The sequence below is a fragment of the Garra rufa genome, chromosome 1 (assembly GCF_049309525.1).
Source record: "Garra rufa chromosome 1, GarRuf1.0, whole genome shotgun sequence".
In the NCBI taxonomy this organism is placed as follows: domain Eukaryota; kingdom Metazoa; phylum Chordata; class Actinopteri; order Cypriniformes; family Cyprinidae; genus Garra; species Garra rufa.
This window is the reverse complement of record NC_133361.1, coordinates 76,096,403-76,117,052: the sequence shown is the minus strand read 5'-3', so window position 1 is coordinate 76,117,052 and position 20,650 is coordinate 76,096,403. Positions and strand designations below refer to the sequence as shown.

The 20,650-nt window shown below is 38.1% G+C and overlaps 1 protein-coding gene across 1 annotated transcript in view; it reads left to right on the top strand.

Annotated features, from left to right (window-relative positions):
* The window catches only part of LOC141320134 (NACHT, LRR and PYD domains-containing protein 3-like), a 60,982-nt gene that overhangs the window by 19,936 nt on the left and 20,396 nt on the right, over positions 1–20,650 (top strand). Inside the window, exon 9 of the mRNA XM_073833290.1 lies at positions 12,728–12,774. Coding sequence (XP_073689391.1) covers positions 12,728–12,774 — 47 coding nt within the window. The remainder of the gene's footprint in view (positions 1–12,727; positions 12,775–20,650) is intronic.

Sequence of the window (20,650 nt, the reverse complement as noted above, 5' to 3'; positions counted from 1 at the left end):
AAAAAGCTACTGGATCTGTGGTAGGCAAAGTATTCTGTAACGGGGACTCGACGACAGCATTGAATCCAAACGCGATCTTTATTAAACAGATCATGGTCAAGACAGGCAGGGACAAACACCAGCAAACAGGAACAAACAGGGTAATCCAAAAGATTAATCCAATAATGCAGGCGAGGGTCAAAATCCAAGTGGGCAGTCCAAAGTAACATGAAATAAAACAATGAAACCCGACAAGACTATAACTATGACTATAACTATGGAACAAAACAAAACATGGCAATGGCAATAAGGAAAAAACGCTTGGTAGAGTCCGCAACAGCAAAACAATACTTTGCGAAGTCCGGGGAGCGGCAACATAACGAGATAAAAAGGGGAAGTACTGATCTGGCCATTTAAAATGCGCGCGGGAAGTAAAGTGGTCTCGCGTGACGCCGGTGTATTCCAAGGGAACACGGAAAATACAATGACATAGGAAAGACATGATCAGTAGGGGGCAGTCATGTAAAGCACTGGACTGGAGCAGGCTGAAAACATTGCTGCAAACTAAAAGGTACGGTAACCTGGAGGGGACACCTTCGGTTCACTTATGTTTGTCGTGGCCACACAAATGAATTCGTAGGAACGTCATATTACTTTTTGTCATTGCCACGAGATATTAATTCCTGGGAACGTCATATTATGTCGTGGCCACAAGATCATTTTGTCGAGGTAATGACATCCTTATGTTTAATGCATAAACAAACCTGCGTGACCATAACCCAGGATTATCAGAGATAGGTTTGTTAATATTTTTTATTTTGAGTTAAGAAATGATTATATTAATTGTTATAGAAATTAATGCAATATTAAGTTATATATTAACAATAGGCAATGCTGTATATGCGAATGTCTGTGCGCGATGTAGACAGCATTCAAAAGTTTATCAAGAATAAATATTACATATAAGTACTTCAAATTAAATAGCCCTGCAAGAAACATTTTATGCATCCTAAAGTCTTATCCATTAATTGATCCTCTTTTTTTCTGTAATAAATTTATTATTCGTTTATATTCATTATGTCCCCCTTAATTTTGATCTCTTAACATTCCGAATCTAAATGATAAATGCTGACATGCCATTAAAGCTTTGATTACGCTATATGGCTGGGATTTTAAATATATATATATATATATATATATATATATATATATATATATATATATATATATATATATATATATATATATATATATATATTAGGGGTGTAACGATACTACAAACCGAACCGAAATATCGCGATACACTAACCACGATACGTATCGCGAAACTCTCGTGGCGTACCGCGGTACTCTCACGCCCCCTGCTGCCCATTTTTGGGGTTGACGTCACTTGTCCCTAACTAATTTAACCAATTTAAACATCTTTATTTTATCACATTTTGATTAAATTGTATTAGTAATGATGAGCTTTTGTTCTAAATATTATATTCTAAAGTTAGTATTTTCCTAGTGCCTGTCATGTCATGTGACTTGAGTGAGCGATCATCACACTCGGTTACTACTCAGGGCACGACATTAACGCTAGTCCGGGACAAGTGGATTTTGTGAAAGGGCAAGTGAAAGGGGATTTTACTTGCCCGACCGGACAAGTAACCTGATTAAAACGTCAATAACTAGCGCAGCAACGAAACTTTGGTGAGCATAATTCTGATTTTATTACTTAAGATGACTGAAAACGGACGGTATCAAGCTCGTGCAGGCTATCTGACTCACAGAAAATCAACACTAACAGGCTGAACAGCATACACAAAGAAACAAACATACTGCGGTAGGAAAGCACCATTACGATTGCAAACGTGAGTGACATTGATTTTATACAACAGTAGTTCAATAAACTAGTAGTTAATATTAACTGACTTACATTTTAGACACATCATTAACCATTTTTGCAAACGAAAATAGTTCTAAGCAACAGCAGAACCTCTCCGTGAATCTCCGAGCAACACAGCGGTGTTTGAGTACTGAATGATTTAGCATTTTTTTTAATGAATCGAGTCAGTGAACGAACTGGTTGATTCCATCTATGGTTGAATCCGTGACTTGCTCATTAAGACAGTGACTACTGCCACCTATTGGTGGTTCGATTTTATATTTAAAGGTATTGCATTTTTCCAATATTTTTGTATAACATTAATCTTATTACATTATTTATGTATTTGCAATTTTACTGTGTAAATGCATTTTTTGGAACCTCTTATCTTCAATCTTCATTAAACAGTCTAAGTAAATTCAGTTAAATGTCAATTTCATTGCAGGTCCGGTTTTTCCTGTGCAATAGAAAGATGGAGTTTGTTGATACTGATTTAATTTGCGCAACCATACACAGTCAAATTATTCTAATTTGATGTATTGATAAAATGTAAGAATTTGATGTGAATGATGACACATACAGTTAGTAAGGTTAGGAAAATAGTTAAAAAAGTTAAAAAGGGTCCTAGAAATCAATTTAAGGCAAATATCACAAATATTCAGATTAAAGTAAGACCTTATAGAGTAGTGATGAGACTATTGCTTCAGAATGGATTAATTTACAGCAAAAAAGGCATTTTTTTTTGCCCCGGACGAGTAAATTTTTAACTCGGACAAGTGAATGTCTAATTTTCACTAACTTACTCAGGTATCCTGACTGTACTAAAATGGGTTGGCAGAGTTAATAAAGAAAAAGTTTAGTTGTTCTTGTTATTAAGTGAATCTATTGTTCCTTAGCATTGCTGTTAAGATGACATCCACCCTAACCCCACAGCAAACAGGAACCGAACCGAACCGTGGCTCCAAAACCGTGAACCGAACCGAATCGTGCCTTTGGTGTATCGTTACACCCCTAATATATATATATATATATATATATATATATATATATATATTCATTTTTAGTCTAATTATAACCTTTATAGTGTTTCATTGTCGAGTGGATCATTCACGTTCCATTTGTAAATCGTATGGTCACACACGGGCATTAATACAATCTAAAGTCAAAACTTTTGGTAATTGTGTTACAGTATTTGCTAAATATATGCCAAATAGCATATACATAAAGTTATTTAGGTTAAGCGATTCACAATAAAGAAAAAAGTAGATAGCTCTAAATCACTTATTATTTATTATTATAGGTTATTATTATTTCAATACCTGGTTAGGGCTATTTATTTTTAACGCCTGACAATTATGCCAATAATGTTTTGACTTTTTGATTGTATTTATCCCCGTGTGTGACGATAAATGAGCATGTTTTCATTTACAAATGAAACTACGTGAATGATTCATTTCTCAGTAAAACAGTTTAGTATTTATATAGTCTAGTCTATTAATTAGACGAAACAAAATAAAATATGTTCAATTCAACCTTTAAACTACATTTCAGTAAAAATCAGTCATATAGCATATGTCAAGCATTTACAGAATCATTTACATGAACGTTAAAGAGAGCCAAATTAAGGGGTGGAAACGCACGGAAATAAAAATATATACAAAAATAACAGGCTAATAAAAATAATATTAGTAATAGTAATACTAATGATAATGATAATAATATTAAGACAAATACGAAAAAAAGACTATTAGTTAATAGAAGGAATGTAGGCCTATTTTACTGTGTGACTGTCACAGAGAGGGTCAGACTGAGACGTGCGGATCCAATTGCAAGGCTTTATTGAGAAGTGTCGACAGGCAAGAATAATCACCAGAAAACAGGAACAACGTAGGTAATCCGGGAAACAGTTCGATAGACATGCAATGGTCGCAATGGCAGGAAGCAGGAATCATCAATGGGGTACACAGTCCAGAGTCATACACTGATAAACCAACACAGAGATAAACGCTTAAAATTTCGACCAAATGGAACAATAAGACTTCGCCAGGTGGCTGTGTGTGTGAGTGGCTTAAATGCAGACAGTGTGATGAGGTGCAGCTGTGACCAGTAATCAGTAAAGTGAGAGCAGGTGAATGCAGTGATTAGAGCAGTGGCTTGTGGGAAATGAAGTCCATGATGTGTGGTGCAAGAGTTCATAATGACAGGATAGACCAGATATGTGACAGAGCCCCTCCCCAAGGAGCGGCTTCCAGACGCTCTAACCACCTAATACAACCTGGAGGGTGGTGGAGCGGAGGTGGAACAGGGGGAGGGATGGAGGGCCAGGTCCATGTAGGGGTACTGGAAACACGAACTGAGGCTGAGCCGACGGAGGGAGAAGCCATGGTGGAGGAAGGGTTGGCTCCTGCATGGGGCCGACCGACGGAGGTGGAGCCGGTGGAGCCCGAGGCGGAACCGGAGAGTCGATGGTCCTGGGCGACACAGAGGATCCGGAGGGCCAAGGCAGAACCCAAGGCTCTGGTGACCCCGGCGGAGATGGAGGTCCGGAGGTACGCAGCGGAGCCGGAGTGACAGAGGATCGAGGCTGTGCCCACGGGAGGGAGGAGGTCCACAGAGCCGGCAGGACGGAGTGACGAGGCGCAGCCGGAGGAGTAGAGTCCAGAGGCGAAGGTGGGGCGACGACTGACCGGGGCGGAGCCGGAGAGACGATGGAGCCCGGAGGAGCTGGTGGGCCGACGGCCGACAACGGAGACGAGGGAGCACAGAGCCGGGGTGGAGCTGCAGGGTCGGAGGGCCGAGGTGGAGTCCAGGACTCAGAGACTGGAGGTGATGGTGAGGGATCCTTCAGTCTGGACACCGATGGAGACTGGCAATCCCACTGCGAGTCCTCTGCACAGAAGGTGGGATGTGGGTGAGCAGAGGGACTGTCAGGAGACAGAGGTGGCGGGACTGGAGCAGCAGGGAGGGTGGGTGGGAACAGTCCATGCATGAGCTCCGTGACCAGAACCGGGCAGACAGGAATCTCAGGACGACTGGATGGAACCAGCGGAGTCTCTGGAAGGCTGGGCGGAACCAGCGGAGTCTCTGGAAGGCAGGGCTGAACCAGTGGAGTGTCTGGAAGGCTGGGCGGAACCAGCGGAGTCTCTGGAAGGCAGGGCTGAACCAGCGGAGTGTCTGGAAGGCTGGGCGGAACCAGCGGAGTCTCTGGAAGGCAGGGCTGAACCAGCGGAGAGTCTGGAAGGCTGGGCGGAACCAGCGGAGTCTCTGGAAGGCTGGGCGGAACCAGCGGAGTCTCTGGAAGGCAGGGCTGAACCAGCGGAGTGTCTGGAAGGCTGGGCGGAACCAGCGGAGTCTCTGGAAGGCAGGGCGGAACCAGCGGAGTCTCTGGAAGGCTGGGCGGAACCAGCGGAGTCTCTGGAAGGCAGGGCTGAACCAGCGGAGTGTCTGGAAGGCTGGGCGGAACCAGCGGAGGTTCTGGAAGGCTGTCTTGAGAAGCGGGCTCTGGACGACGCTCTTGTGAAGCGGGCTCTGGACGACGCTCTTGTGAAGCGGGCTCTGGACGACGCTCTTGAGGAGCGGGCTCTGGAGAACTGGACGACCCCAGCGGAGATTCAGGAGGGCTGGGCGTCTCCAGCGGAGACTCTGGAAGAGCAGGCTCTGAGCGAGCGGTCACTGGAGGGCGCTCTGGCGGCGCAGTCACTGGAGGGCGCTCTGGCGGCGCAGTCACTGGAGGGCGCTCTGGCGGCGGAGACTCTGATTTGACGGTAGCCATCTTAGGTGCAGACTCAGGTTTGGCGGCCATCTTGTGCTGTGGCTCTACCTCACCCACCGTAAACGGAGAGCCACACAACAAAAGAGCCAGATCCATGTAGTGATGCAGAGTCCAGCCAAGTTCAAAATTTGGCATGTTGGAAGCCAATGGCTCTGAGAGTCCTCCACGAAAAAAAATCATGAGGCACGTCTCATCCATCGAAGACAGATTTGCCAAATCAATGAAAGCCATGACATAATCCTCAATTGTCTGCTCACCCTGCTTGAGAAGCATGATCTGCACCGTGGGATTCATGCTGGAACCGAATGACACCATAAAGCCGCTGGATCCTTACTTGGCGAAGTCTTCTGTCACAGAGAGGGTCAGACTGAGACGTGCGGATCCAATTGCAAGGCTTTATTGAGAAGTGTCGACAGGCAAGAATAATCACCAGAAAACAGGAACAACGTAGGTAATCCGGGAAACAGTTCGATAGACATGCAATGGTCGCAATGGCAGGAAGCAGGAATCATCAACGGGGTACACAGTCCAGAGTCATACACTGATAAACCAACACAGAGATAAACGCTTAGAATTACGACCAAATGGAACAATAAGACTTCGCAAGGTGGCTGTGTGTGTGAGTGGCTTAAATGCAGACAGTGTGATGAGGTGCAGCTGTGACCAGTAATCAGTAAAGTGAGAGCAGGTGAATGCAGTGATTAGAGCAGTGGCTTGTGGGAAATGAAGTCCATGATGTGTGGTGCAAGAGTTCATAATGACAGGATAGACCAGATACGTGACAGTGACGATAAATTATTTCCAAATGAAACTACGTGAATGATTCACTCTTTAATTATTTGTCTATTAATTAGACTAAATAAAATACAATATATGTTAAATTTAAGCTTTAAACTGCATTCCAGTAAAAACCCCAGTCATAGAACCTTTACAGTATCATTTACATTCAGAATGTTATGTAACGAGATCAAAATGAAGGAAAAAATAACTAATATAAACGAATAATACAAATATTACGGAAAAAAAGAAGGTCAGTCAATGGACAAGATTGTGGGATGCATGAAATGTTTCTTGCAGGGCTATTTAATTTGAAGTAGGCCTACATGTAATACATGTAAACACTTGTGAAAGCTGTCTACATTGCGCACAGACAGCATAGCATCGCCTGTATAATTATTTAATATTGTATTAATTTCTATAACAATTATAGTAATAATAATTATAATAAATATAAAATTTATATATATTTTAAAAAAATAATAATTTCTTAACTCAAAATAAAATATCTCAAATAATTCTGGGTTACTAATGTCACGCAGGTTTGTTTATTCATTAAACTCGTGGCCACGAGAAATGCATGTTGAGCAAAAATACATTTCACGAAAATAATATAAAGATTACAAAACAAAGAAAACAAATGGAATGAGGGAATTCGCTTTAAAGTTCACGTAAAAGCCAAATATTAAGCGGCATCCTTCATGTTTTCTTTATTCAGCAAATACTTTACAGTTTTGAATTATGTTCAGCTTCTGTTTTTATGACCATAAATTACAGTTTTTTTTTTTTTTTTTTTTTAGAAAAACATCCGAACACCGGTCTCAAAAGAATCCTAAAACATATAAATATACATTTCTTAAAATAATAACATCTGAACTTCGTACACAACAATACGGCAACGACTTTACAACAGGACACATTATTTTATTTTAAAGTAGCTTGTACACCAATGGATTTCAGATGTCAGGATATTTCAGACCGCATCTCCACAGCATAATCACTCTAATATTAAACATACGGGTCAGGAGGCGGGTCGGGTACAATATTTTATTTTTTTATTCGGCGGTCCGAGTTGCGGGCGGGTTAGTTGAAAACGGTCGGTCGGGGTCGGGTTGTTTATCCACTGAGCCGCGCATCACTGGTGTCAGGGCCGTGGACACTAATGTTTTGAAAAAAGTGGAGCGAGTGAGGAGACACGTCGCGCACAGACAGCATCGCCTATTGTTAATATAATAATTTAATATTGTATTAATTTCTAGAATAATTTATACAATCATTTAACTCAAAATAAAATATTAATAAACCTATCTAATCGGGGGTACTATGGTCACGCAGGTTTGTTTATGTACTTAACTCGTGGCCTCGAGAAATGCATGTCGTTCCCTCATCGTTGCATTTATCGTCTCACGACATAAGGATGTCGTTCCCACAAATTAATATCTCGTGGCCACGACATAATATCAAAGAGTATAGAAGTACTGTAGAAGCACCGGGTTGAGGCGATTTGGACTGCAAACCGGTTCTATTTGTAATTCACTGACCCATTCATAAAAACAGTTCTTCCTTCCAGATTGAATCAGCCGTGTTTAATACCTCCATTGAATAAATGACTTACAACTCACTCATTAAAACAGGAGCATGCTGTCATCTATTGGCAATTTAGTTTCACATTCAAAAGTGTCATTGTATTTTTTTTCTGTAATTTCATGTTTCTGTTCTAATTTCTTTTATAATTATTATTATTAATCTCATAATATTATTTATACACTGTAAGTGCAGTGTAAATCTGCAGGAGCTCCGTGTAAAATATGCTATAAAACACCCTGCTTGTTTATTTCAAAGGAAGAGAATTAGATGCAATGTTTATTTTAGCGGCACAAACGGGCACAAATCGAGCACAAACGAATGGCACCTTTTGGCTAGATTTAGACGATATGGGATGAAGAGTTACGTAAAAGTCCCAAACAAGTATTTTCCCCCATTATATTTAAGAAGGGCTCGGAGATACCAGGTTTGTTTTAACGGCACAAACGGGCACAAATCGAGCACAAACGAACTGCACCGGTTTGGAAAGATTTGGACGACATGGGGTGGAGAGTGACGTCACTGCCCCGAATTGTTTTTGTTATTTCTAAGAAATGGAAATATATTTGACGTTCATTTCAACGGCACAAACGGGCACAAATCGAGCACAAACGAATGACACCAGTTTTGTGTGATTTAGAGGAACTGGGGTGGAGAGTGACGTCACAGCCCCGAAAATATTTTGGTTATATCTAGGGAAGGAAAACAGATACAGTGTTTATTTTAATGGCACAAACGGGCACAAATCGAGCACAAACGAACTGCGCCGGTTTGGAGCGATTTGGACAACATGGGGTGGAAAGTGACGTCATATGGTCAAAAAATAATGTTTAATATCTTAAACAACAAACCAGCACAAACGTTCGTTTTTGCGGCACAAATCAGCACAAACGTAGCACTAACGAATGGCATAGTTTTGGTCATTATTTCTTTTTATGGGGTGCCAACTTCACGGAGGTGCACAATAGTCGTCTTTTGTAATATTTGTAAATATGGCCTATTTGCATTGTGTAAAAACATTAAATAAAAGGCACCAGACTACAGAAAATGGCATATACTAAAGTATTTTTTTCTGTTTTTACATTTTTACATTTATTTTGCTTCCGACGCCCATGCTTGATGATGAAGTATAGTCTATAGGATATAACAAAATGCTTTTCCAGTCCCGATTCGACGAGGTTTTATTCCGCATCCACCCGCTCCCGCTATATTAACTATATTATTTGCCCGCTGCCTGCTTAGAATAAATTTCTAAGCACCAAAATCGCAAAAACAAATCAAAATATTAATAATAATAATAATAATAATAATAATAATAATAATAAATGTATTAATTAATTTTTAACTCTATCAAGTTTATATTTATCCTCTCCATTTCTATTTCTCTCTACTCAAATTAATTGTCAGTGTATCTAAAATTGTGTATCTTAGAAAAAGAAAAAGACGAACTACCTCTTAAACATGCATATCTTAATTTGATGTTGCTTTAAAACGCTGAAATATATAATGTATTTTATTCTGAAGGTGAAAGTTGTCGAGTTATTCAACTGCCCGCGGCGCCGTCAGGATCACTTTTTTCCCCCTTTAATTAAGTGGATACAGCTTACAATACTCCTTCAAGAGTACGGGATTGCTCAAAACTATGCTATTTTACATATTTCTGTTATTTGTGTACAATCACAATGAAAAAACAGATGTGTATGCTATTTGTAAAAAAAAAAAATGGAAACAAGATGCTGGTTTAAGGGCGCATCACATAAATTGCCTACAATTCTGCATATAGGCTTGCTACTTATTAATTTTATTTTATTTCGTTTTGTTAAATCATTATTCATTAAGAAAATTATATTTCGCATATGGGCATTTTTATTTATTTTACATACAGATTTTTTGGGGTTTTCTCTGTGCATAAGCTCTGCGCGTGACGTTCTGATGTTTCTGCTGCTTTTTGCTTGTGTACAATTAACCCCTCAAAACGAATTTAGCTGTTATTAATGTGACACAGCCACGTTTCAATTTAAATTTAAATGTAATTTAACACAATCTGGTCGTTAATAGGCTAATAACTAAACGCGTCGGTTGTCGTTTGGAAAACCCCCCCCCCCCCAGAAATTAACATTTCTATTTTCAATGCAGTCTAATAAAAGTTCATCAGGAAAAAAAGAAAAGAAAATAATAATAAAACTGCTCCTGCTTATGAATAAATTTTTGCTTGATGATGAAGTATCTAAATAGTCTATAGGATATAACAAAGTGCTTTTCCAGTCCCGCTTCCACGAGGTTTTATTCCGCATCCACCCGCTCCGCGCTATATTAACTATATTATTCGCCCGCGGCCCGCTTAGAATAAATTTCTAAGCGCCAAAATCGCAAAAATACTGTAGTTTATATTTATCCTTCCCATTTCTATTTGTCTCTACTCAAATTAATTGTCAGTGTATCTAAAATTGTGTATCTTAGAAAAAGAAAAAGAGGAACTACCTCTTAAACATGCATATCTTAATTTGATGTTGCTTTAAAACGCTGAAATATATAATGTATGTTATTGTGAAGGTGAAAGTTGTTGAGTTATTTAACTGCCTGTGGCGCCGTCAGGATCACTTGATTTTTTTCCCCTTAATTAAGTGGATACAGCTTACAATACTCGTTCAAGAGTACGGCATTGCTCAAAACTATGCTATTTTACATATTTCTGTTATTTGTGTACAATCACAATAAAAAAAAACCCAGATGTGCAGGATATTTGTAAAAAAAATAATAATAATGGAAACAAGATGCTGGTTTAAGGGCGCATCACAGAAATTGCCTAAAATTCTGCATACAGGCTTGCTACTTATTAATTTGTTAAATTATTATTCATTCAGAAAAGAAAAACATATATTTCTTATATGGGCCTATTTTATTTATTATTATATATAGGTTTATTGGGTTTTTCTCTGTGCATAAGCTCTGCGCGTGAGGTTCTGATATTTATGCTGCTTCTTGCTCGTGTATAATTAATCCCTGAAAACGAATTTAGCGGTTTACGTCAGTTGTCGGTTGGAAAAATAAAATAACTGAAATTAACATTTCTATTTCCGATGCAGTCTAATAAATGTTCGTCAGGAAAACAAAGAAAGAAAACAAAACAACAATACAACTGCACCTGCTTATGAATAGGCTATCTTTTTGCTATTGGTTTGAACCATAATTTCAGGAAAGAGGAATCATTGAACTATTGTACTGGTATTTGTGACCAACGCCCCCTAGAGCTGGCCATGGTGTTTGGCTACAGAATGTTGTTCCTTGCGCCACCTGGTGGATATTATATGAAGTGCAACAACGTTGTAAAAAAATCAAAAAAAGCCGCTGCGGTAGGACGCGTGCCGAATTGCAGGCTGCCGCGTGAAAATAGACGCATTTTTAATTGCCAGATCTGTACAAATATGGGCATGACTAAACCAACTAAACCTAAACCAAAAGGAGGAGACAACGGAACAAACCAAATACACTAGAAACACAGGGGGAAACACACTAGGAAAAACAGAAAAGAACAGTACATAATACTGACAGATATAGTGCATTACACTGTAATTCATTTTACAGCAGTTAACATAATTTTTTACAGGATTGTTATTAGCATTTTCAGGAAAATCTTTTAAATTCTACAGGCAATTTTTTTCAGTGTAGTGTCCTATGGCTATGTGAGCCTTGTCTACCACGCCGACTGGCTTCACTATAATTAGATGTGGACTGTGTGTAATGTTAATTAACAAAAAGGATAGACATTGCAATCCGATAGATAAGACCCCAGCATCCACCTCAGCAAATATCACAATTACATCTGTAGGTGCGCATCGTATCTTTGGTTTTGACGCGTAGTTCTTGAACTTATCGACAACAAAATGCAATGTTCATACCTTTGAAACTTTGGATTTACCAATCCATTTATTGTCCTATTTCTTTTATCAAACAAAAAAATCAAACAGCAAAATGAAACAATGATTAGTCCAAGTTCATCACGGTCAAAAAGTTTGTTTGACCTTCTTCGGCGCACAGCCTCTGAGTTAATCTGAGAGCATAAATACACTATACACCCTCCAGTGGCGTGAAAGAAAATTACAACTAGAAAAATGGCTCCTACAACATCATCAGGCAGCATTACAGCTTGTTAATTCATGTTCATGCAATGATGAGATGGACATAGTTAGCCAATGCATGCCATTTTACTTTTTTCATGTAGATTAAGTTACAAGGGTTACAGTGCACAAACTCCTGTGGACTGACTTGAATAAACAAATAAGCAGAATATAAATGTTCTTTCTTAATTTCCTGATCTATCTCAAAAGTTTGTTTAATAGCAAAAACAGACAATTCCACATCTTATGTTTCAGAGTTAAACAAAAACACGTGTTTAATCTTCATAATCTCCTCAGATGACAATGTAGACGACTAACAATCGTTTGTTGTGATCATGGGCTGTATGTTCTTTTTTGTTTTGTTTTTTAAAACCGTATGGTTGTGATAACACGCAATACAGAGATCAGCTTTTCCCTCACCATTGTAACATGCTGCTTTAGCAAGGTTCTGTGAAAAACATTTCAGCTTATTTTCCTTTTGCATGTTGCTAAGCTCTAGAATATTGCTAGAATTTTTAATTCATGGTTTAACATGTTGTTTTATCTTGATTATATTGTTTTTATAATCATTGGAAGCCAAGATCATAACTGAAAATATAATAATATGACTCTGTGTGTGTTTTATAGTGTGGATCATGGAGGAGAATCCAGAATTACAGCAGGACTACACAAATGTATGTACTCTCTCTCTCTCTCTCTCTCTCTCTCTCTCTCTCTCTCTCTCTCTCTCTCTCGCTCTCACACACACACACACACACACACACACTCACTCTCACTTTTGACTCTGCTTCAGAAGGACTGTAGTGACTGATCAAACCAGTAGTAAAACAGGTGGTATATGAGCTGAGAAATCAAATTTCCTTTAGCTTTTGACATAAGAGGTCACTGTACTTTTACGAAAAGAAACATTCTCAAAACACAGAGTCTAAAAGCAGCTTATATTGAAGGCAAGCTGCTTTATCTTTAATAAAGTTTCTGACCTCGTCTGTAAGAATCTGGTGGTTTGTTCGCTTCATTTTATCACATATTTGTTTTAAACAAGACACAGTTTGATGCAGGATTTTCAGAGAGAGTGAAACTAAAAGACGATGCTGTGTGACTAAATTGATCAGACAGTAATGGTGCATGATGTGACTGGGACTTAAAAGTCGTTAAATGGCATCAAAATAGCATCATTTATTTCTATAGGCATACTTTATAGTGCCTTCATAATTATTAATACCTTTTTTGATTTGCTGTAGGAAATATAGTATGTACATTAGTGTGATACACATGTGGAACCAGTTTCATAATCGATGTTTAGACAGCGGCAGACTGAGACATGGACGAGTAAAACTAGAGCAGAGAATAGATTGTGTATTGCAGTTGAGCAATTTCAGCAAGAATGATTTTATTACATTTGTTGTAATGACGATAGGTAATGAGGTAATGAGGTTCGAGGTCAGGGTCAGCCGATATGTGCTGCCGATTTTTTTGGCCGATTTTTAGGGCCGATATCTTGAAGTTCTTCCCTTTATTTGCATGCTAAAATGTAACACTAATAATAAGTGGATGCACATCATTTCTAAACTTAACATCATGAACAATGAACACAATGAACCATCTTTCGGATCTTGATTTTGTGCACTGCACAGTATTATAATAAAAGATTTAACCAAAGTTAACCAAACAAATCAAATATGACCACATTAAGTACAGTGTACTTTAAGTACATAATAATTAAGGCCACCTAATATAACGTGTGACCGTATTAAATATATAAAACAGATAATATAAGTAAGGGATAATCAACGGTTTTCCGTGCGTTAAAGGATTATAAATGCACGACGTGGAGGCTAATAACCGCCTGACGCGAAGTGCATTTTAAATCCTTTAACGCACGGCAAGCCGTTGATTATCCCGCTTATTCCATGGTTATAGACAAATTAAAACTAGGATTGATATTTGCAGCGCAAAATTTGACTGAATGGATAAAAAAGACGGTTATTTTCGTCAGTTATGACACGCAGCTCTAGCATTCTGCCTGCTTCAAATCAGACTCAGAGATTAAATAGTCCGGTAAAATCACATTTATTTGAATGAAAAATAGCATTTGTTTCAGTAGATTATCGATCGACCAAGAGAGAGTGTGAAGGCAAGAGAGATGACAGTTGTGTGTGTGCGTAACGTTACCTGCCTGCATGCTGTGCGTCTCTCTCTACAAACAACGATTCATTCAAAAACAGCAGCTTTACCACCCCGTTGATGAGGAATATAATGTAGCGATCTAGTATCTAGGATATTTTAATCGCAGGCAAACGCTGACAAGAAGTTTATGTATGTGTATCTCTCTCTCTCTCTCTCTCTCTCTCTCTCTCTCTCTGTGTGTGTGTTTGCGTGCATCAATTAAAGCAGCGCATTAATATAGAACGGTGATTAAACTGACTTGGAACTACCTGTGCATTAAACGGTTTTACTGCACACCTGCCAGCCAATCAGAATCCAGTATCCAGACATTCCATGGAATAAAAACTGTTAATTCGTTTACATAAAAGTTTAAGAGTTTGAGATTAAAAGTTTGAGATTAATCTGAAACTTTAATGTTTTAAATAAAATTTTGAATACAGAATTTTTAAATGCTTTATATAACTGAGAGGACCTGCCAGCAGATGGCGGCAAGACACTTAATTACTGAATCATATCATTCATTTGATTCGTTCGAACAGCTGATTCATTCCTGAATAAAGCAAATGACTCTCTTTATGAATGGGAAATTGAATCATTTTACTGATTCGTTTAAAAACGCACGTTCATTCATAAACGAAACACCGCTGTGTTTAAATGGAGATTTATTTATTTTATTTTATTTATTTATTTTTTAAAACAGGAAAAGATTAAGGACAATCGGGCCTGGCTCAGTATAAAACTGATTTTCATTTTCTGGTTAGGGTTTGAACATGTTCTTGATAAGTAAGATGTGAGTCAAGATAGACTCTCAAATACTTATATGCTGATACAATTGAAAGCGTTTGATTAGAAAAAGTAATAGAATTGGATATGGATAACTGTCTCCTAGATGAATAAAAATACATGCATTGTGTTTTCTTGACATTAAGTGTTAAATGATTATCTTGCAGCCAGTTATGTAAATGCTGCAGATCTGTGTTAAGTTTGTAATTAATTGTGTCGATATTAGAACCAGAAAGAAAAATAACAGTGTCATCAGCATATAGCAAAGAACTAGAAAAATTCAGAGCACAAGGAAGATCATTAATATACATAAGGAAAAGTAAAGGAGCTAAAATACTGCCCTGTGGAACTCAGGAACTCATAGAACACACTCGTGGCTGTGATGTTACTGTGCCGATTCTTACAATCTGACATCTGCCACTTAAATACCATGTAAACATTTCTATTGCGGAAGATGACAAATGAAGAGAAAGAAGTTTGTTTAACAGAATTTGATGATTGACTGTTTCCAAAGCTTTCTGAAGATCTATGTATTCAACTCCAGTAATCTGACCCTTGTTTAGAGATGTACGTATTTGCTCAGTGAGAAGCAGCAAAGCCGACATAGTTGAGGGTCGAAAGCCATGCTGGCAATCACTGAGCAGGCTATTATTTTCAAGGTGGTTAATTAGTTGATTATATAATATTTTTTCAAGCAACTTGGAAATGGTTGGGAGAATTGCAATTGGACGGTAGTTGGAAATATTAATTGGAACATCAGATTTAAACATCGGGGTGATCTGGGCCGTTTTCCACATGATTTAATGATGATCATGAGTTTTAAGAAGAGTCATGTTTAAATTATTTCTATCACAAGCATGAGAAGCATTCAGAGAACACAAAATATTGGTTATATCATTGTGTACGATTTCAGAAAAAGAGAATTGCTGAGATAATGTTGGTACTGATGTGAGAGACAGAGGAATAGTAAATCTAGAGGATAATTCTTGTACAGATGCAATAAAACACTCATTAAAAGAATTAGCAATTTTATCATGATCAGTAAGAAGAATACCATTTATAGACATTTGTAAATTATTATTATTTTTAATTTTATTTTCACCAGTTATTGATTTCAATGTTGGCCATAATGTTCTTGGGTTGGAAACTGTTCGGCTAATTTGATTTTCATAATAAGACTGTTTTGCTTTGTATAATTCAAAATTACACTTATTTCTAAACTGTATGAAAGTAAGCTTAGCTTCAGATGTTTTTAATAATCTGTATGCCTTCAAGGAAGAGGCCTTCTTTTTTAGGAGCTGTAAAATATCAGGACTTACCCAAGGTACTGTATTCTGTCTAGTGTTTATAAAACGGTTAGTTCCATTCCTCAATTCTGATTGGTCAGCAGCTGTGTGGTATTCATGATAGGGCACTGCTATGGCCGCTTCACTCAACGGTTTTGTGTATCATTGAACCTCCTTAGCAACCACCCATAGCAACGTAAACACAGCTGCAGCAGTTAGGGACTACTTTTCACAGCGGAAGGCAGTTAATGATTTTACTTTATGAAAACGTACAACGAATGAATGAATACATATTTTTGATATTAATATTTTTATTGTGTGGTAACCGTTTTATAAAAGCAATAAGGTACTTGAGGCCGTGCTGTATAGTGAATAAATGCCATGATTCAGATATTGCCATAACATGAGCCTTTGCACAGCGGCTCAGTTGTGACTTGTTTCAGAATACTTTTGATGACAAGAAAGAGCAAAATCTTACTTTTGAAGATGAAATAAAGCAAAATCAGGCAATAGTGTAATCTGCCTGCCACCCACCCGCACCTGATTCTCTGATTTATCAAAGCGCACACGATCGTCCTCTTACAATTATTCTAATTCTTAGTTTTGCATGATCATATGATGAATGGATGGATGGTTCATTTTAACAGCTGATCTTCACATCGCTGCACACTTATATAGACTTAATCACTCGTGCTTTTAAGAAAGATCCATGCTGAAAAAAATAACGTTTACTGACATCTGGACATCTGGAAAACTAGCAAATATCGGCCCGATATATCGGTCGACCTCTATTGCTAAACGTTAGGTGCATCCCTCTTTGTGGGCAGTAACACGTCAAAGTCGAATTAAAGATGTCAGTCAAATTCAAAGCTAGTCAAATGTGAGAGAAGTAAGTCTAATAGAAATATAAGAGTTTCTAGGTGCACCCAGTGTCAGAGTAAAAGATAGAGATGGAGAGAAAGAAGTAGTCAACCAGATCCCTGTACTCCTCCTCCTGCTGGATCTCCACACAGCGTACTATGGCTGTGTCAGACCAGTATTTTTGAAATGTAAGACCTCTAATGGAAAAACACCACACATCACACACCTATATGTAATATTTAATACGTTTAGTCTAAACAGAAAACATGTCATTGCTGTAGAAAATTATAGTACTACAATATTCAGTGAACGTTTCATATTAGCCGATAATATTCCACAAAATATCTCTTTAAAATACCACATCATTCAGATTTTTGGTGTAAACAATCTTTTCTGAAGCAATATTTTCATCAGTGTTTCATCAGCTTTTACATTCTTAAATCTTCATTTCTGTATTTACCTCTATAAAGGCCTATTTTTGAAACGTATGCATCATCTTTCATCTTAAATCAGGGCTATTCAATTGGCGGCCCGCGGGCCCAATCCGGCCCGCCAATCATCTTTGTCCGGCCCGAGGGAGAAGTACGCGCAACTGGCTTGAATTGTTTTGGCACTAATTAGTTTGTCCACTAGGCGGCAACGCTGGCCCGGGCCAGCCAAAAAAGAAAAGCAAGAGAGCCAAGAACAACAACAATCTACCGGAGACCGCAACATCAATAGACGGCAGATTTAATAAGCACTTGTTGGGCTCCACATTTTTCTGCCGGTGCGACTAAATTTTGTGAGGGGTCGCACTGGCGCGACCACCGCGTTGTTCAACTCATAAGCGCTGCTATTTCTGTTTCATATGAGAAACATGAAACGGCAAACGAAACGAAAGAGAAACCAAAGCGCGCCACCTTTGAGCTGCGCAGCGCGGACCGTTTATCAGCTCGGACCGCAACGCAAACACGCTTGTCCGAGCTCAGAACAGCCGGGAACCAAAGTTGATTTCGCAACACTGTAACTGCACAGTGCTGCGAGATCCAGTGAGAAGTGTTGGAATTCGCATAGAATGAATTAAGGTTGCTGCAAAATCTATTGAGAATAAATCAAATTCTGTTATAAAAAGCGCTGAGGTATGTCAGAAAACCAGAAGTAACGGCAACTTAAGCATAGTTGAATGTTATTACAGTATTCACTTAAGGGATTGTACAACCTTTTGAAAGAGAAATTCAAGACTTTAAAACATTTTGCACAACCATTTCCAGCACGTAAAGCTCTTATAATCCAATGTATTTTGGATGGCCAAAGTATACTTTGTGGTAAACAAACACTAATGTAAAAAAATTTAAATACATCAAATCACAATTATATCCAGTATATTGCAATAATAATCTGTGTAGTTTACGCATAAACAATTTATAGTTCATGTGTAGATATTTAAATTAAAAAAAGAAAAAAAAGGAAAATCATCTAAATTAAAAGTTGTTATATATTTCAGAGCCTATTAAATGTTGAAAATATTGGCTTTCAATTATACTGTAATGTTGAATGGACATAATTAATATGTAAAACTGAGAGAAAATTCATTTAATAAAGACACCAGTACCAGTACTGATATCAATACTTCATTAATAATAGGCTACTTGGTAAAAAAAAAAAAAAATGCCATTAAACACATATTTAAAATATACTTTGTTGTTTCTTCCTTAATTTGGTAGAAATTTGGAGGTCCAGTGTGAAATTCTGACTATTGAAATAATTAATCACGATTAATTACAGAAAAACGCGTGCTTTTTTAAATTGATTGACAGACAGCACTAATGTTAACCTTTTATAGATGTTGGTGTTGTAATATTAGTTGATTTTAGTGCATTTCAATTTATTTGTATAGCCCCCCCTAGAAAGAGATCGGGACGGCCCCCATCCCATTGGCCCCCTTCAAATTTTCAGCTCGATAATTGGCCCTCAAATGAATCTAATTGAATAGCCCTGTCTTAAATGATTAATTTATCGATAAATTCTATTGGTCTGTTACAGTGGCGGCTACTGGTCTGTCAAATAGGGGAAGCTCATTTTCGCTCTACATCATAAAATTGTCTATTTATTTAAAAGTAAATTCTGCCCTACGTTCCTTTTCAAGAAAATGGTCTGTGACCCTGTTGTACCAGCTAGGCGTCTTTTCCAGTGACTTTTCGTGTGCAGTTTCATATGAATGAATGATCTAAAAAAATATTAAACTCTGTAAAAGTGAAACAAGGAATGTGGTGTATAATTGTGTGAAATGTATGATGAAAATCAAGCAATTTCGCCAAGCAAATATAAAGAAATAGGTTGCAGCAGTTTTTATTTCGACTGAACTTGAGAAATCCACGATGGGACTGAGCGCAGAGAGCGCGAACGAATAGCTTCAGCGATTCCTTATAGGACAAAATCGCTGTCAGTCAAAAGGACATGCAATCTTTCGACAGACCCTCCAATCATCACGCAGAAGCTCAGCGTCCAGGCCAGCCCACTCCTCATTCACCCCCAGAGACGCTGAGCGTCCGTGGGCGGGACATAATCGCAGCGTTTATCCAATGACCGTCTAGTTTCAAAGCACTGAAAAAAAAAACGTTCAAAGCAGCCCCATTGAAGTCAATGGACGCTGGGCTTCAATGGGGAAATGCACTGTGACGCTACGGGAATGTATGAGAAGAAAATCAAGTCAGCCGACCTGCTATATCTAACTGATTCTGAACGAACTCGTCTTTGAGATGAACGCTTTCTAACGCATTTTTAGTCAATAAAATGTTAATACAATAGTACGTAATTTGACCATTAATTTTGTGACATTATAGGGGAAACTGAGCTTCCCTTGCAGTCTTAAAGAAATCGCCACTGGTCTGTTACCAATTAGATTAAACACTTACACTGCTTTAAATGATGTTATGAGATGAATGTTTTAAATACATTTATGAATCTACAAATAAGTAATGTTGGGGGTTCATATTTTTAGACATACTAGCAAACTACCAGTAGGTGAGTCACTTAATGAGTGAGTTATTGCGTTATTTCAACTGATTCGCTCAAAACGCTGAAACATTTAGTAGTAAAACACCGCTGAGAGCTGCTTGGAGAATGTGCTTGAACTCTTTGATGAAAGAACAAAACACTAAATATTATTGTGTTTAAAATGTAAGCAACTTCTTGATTATAACTACTGGTTTATTGAACTAAAACCAATAGAAGATTTGCCATCGAGAGACATTTTGGTATTTTGGTGAGCATGTTATTGACCTATATCATGTTATAAATAAAACACACATTGACAAATAACTAACTGCACCTCAAGCTTTCTTAAAATTAAAAAGGAAACACCAAGCATAAGATGGTATTTTAATGTTATATAACGGCTGAAACTATCCGTTCACTTACTGGATTACATTGACTATGAAAATAAGAACACAGCAGTGTTAAGGAGACCACAGTG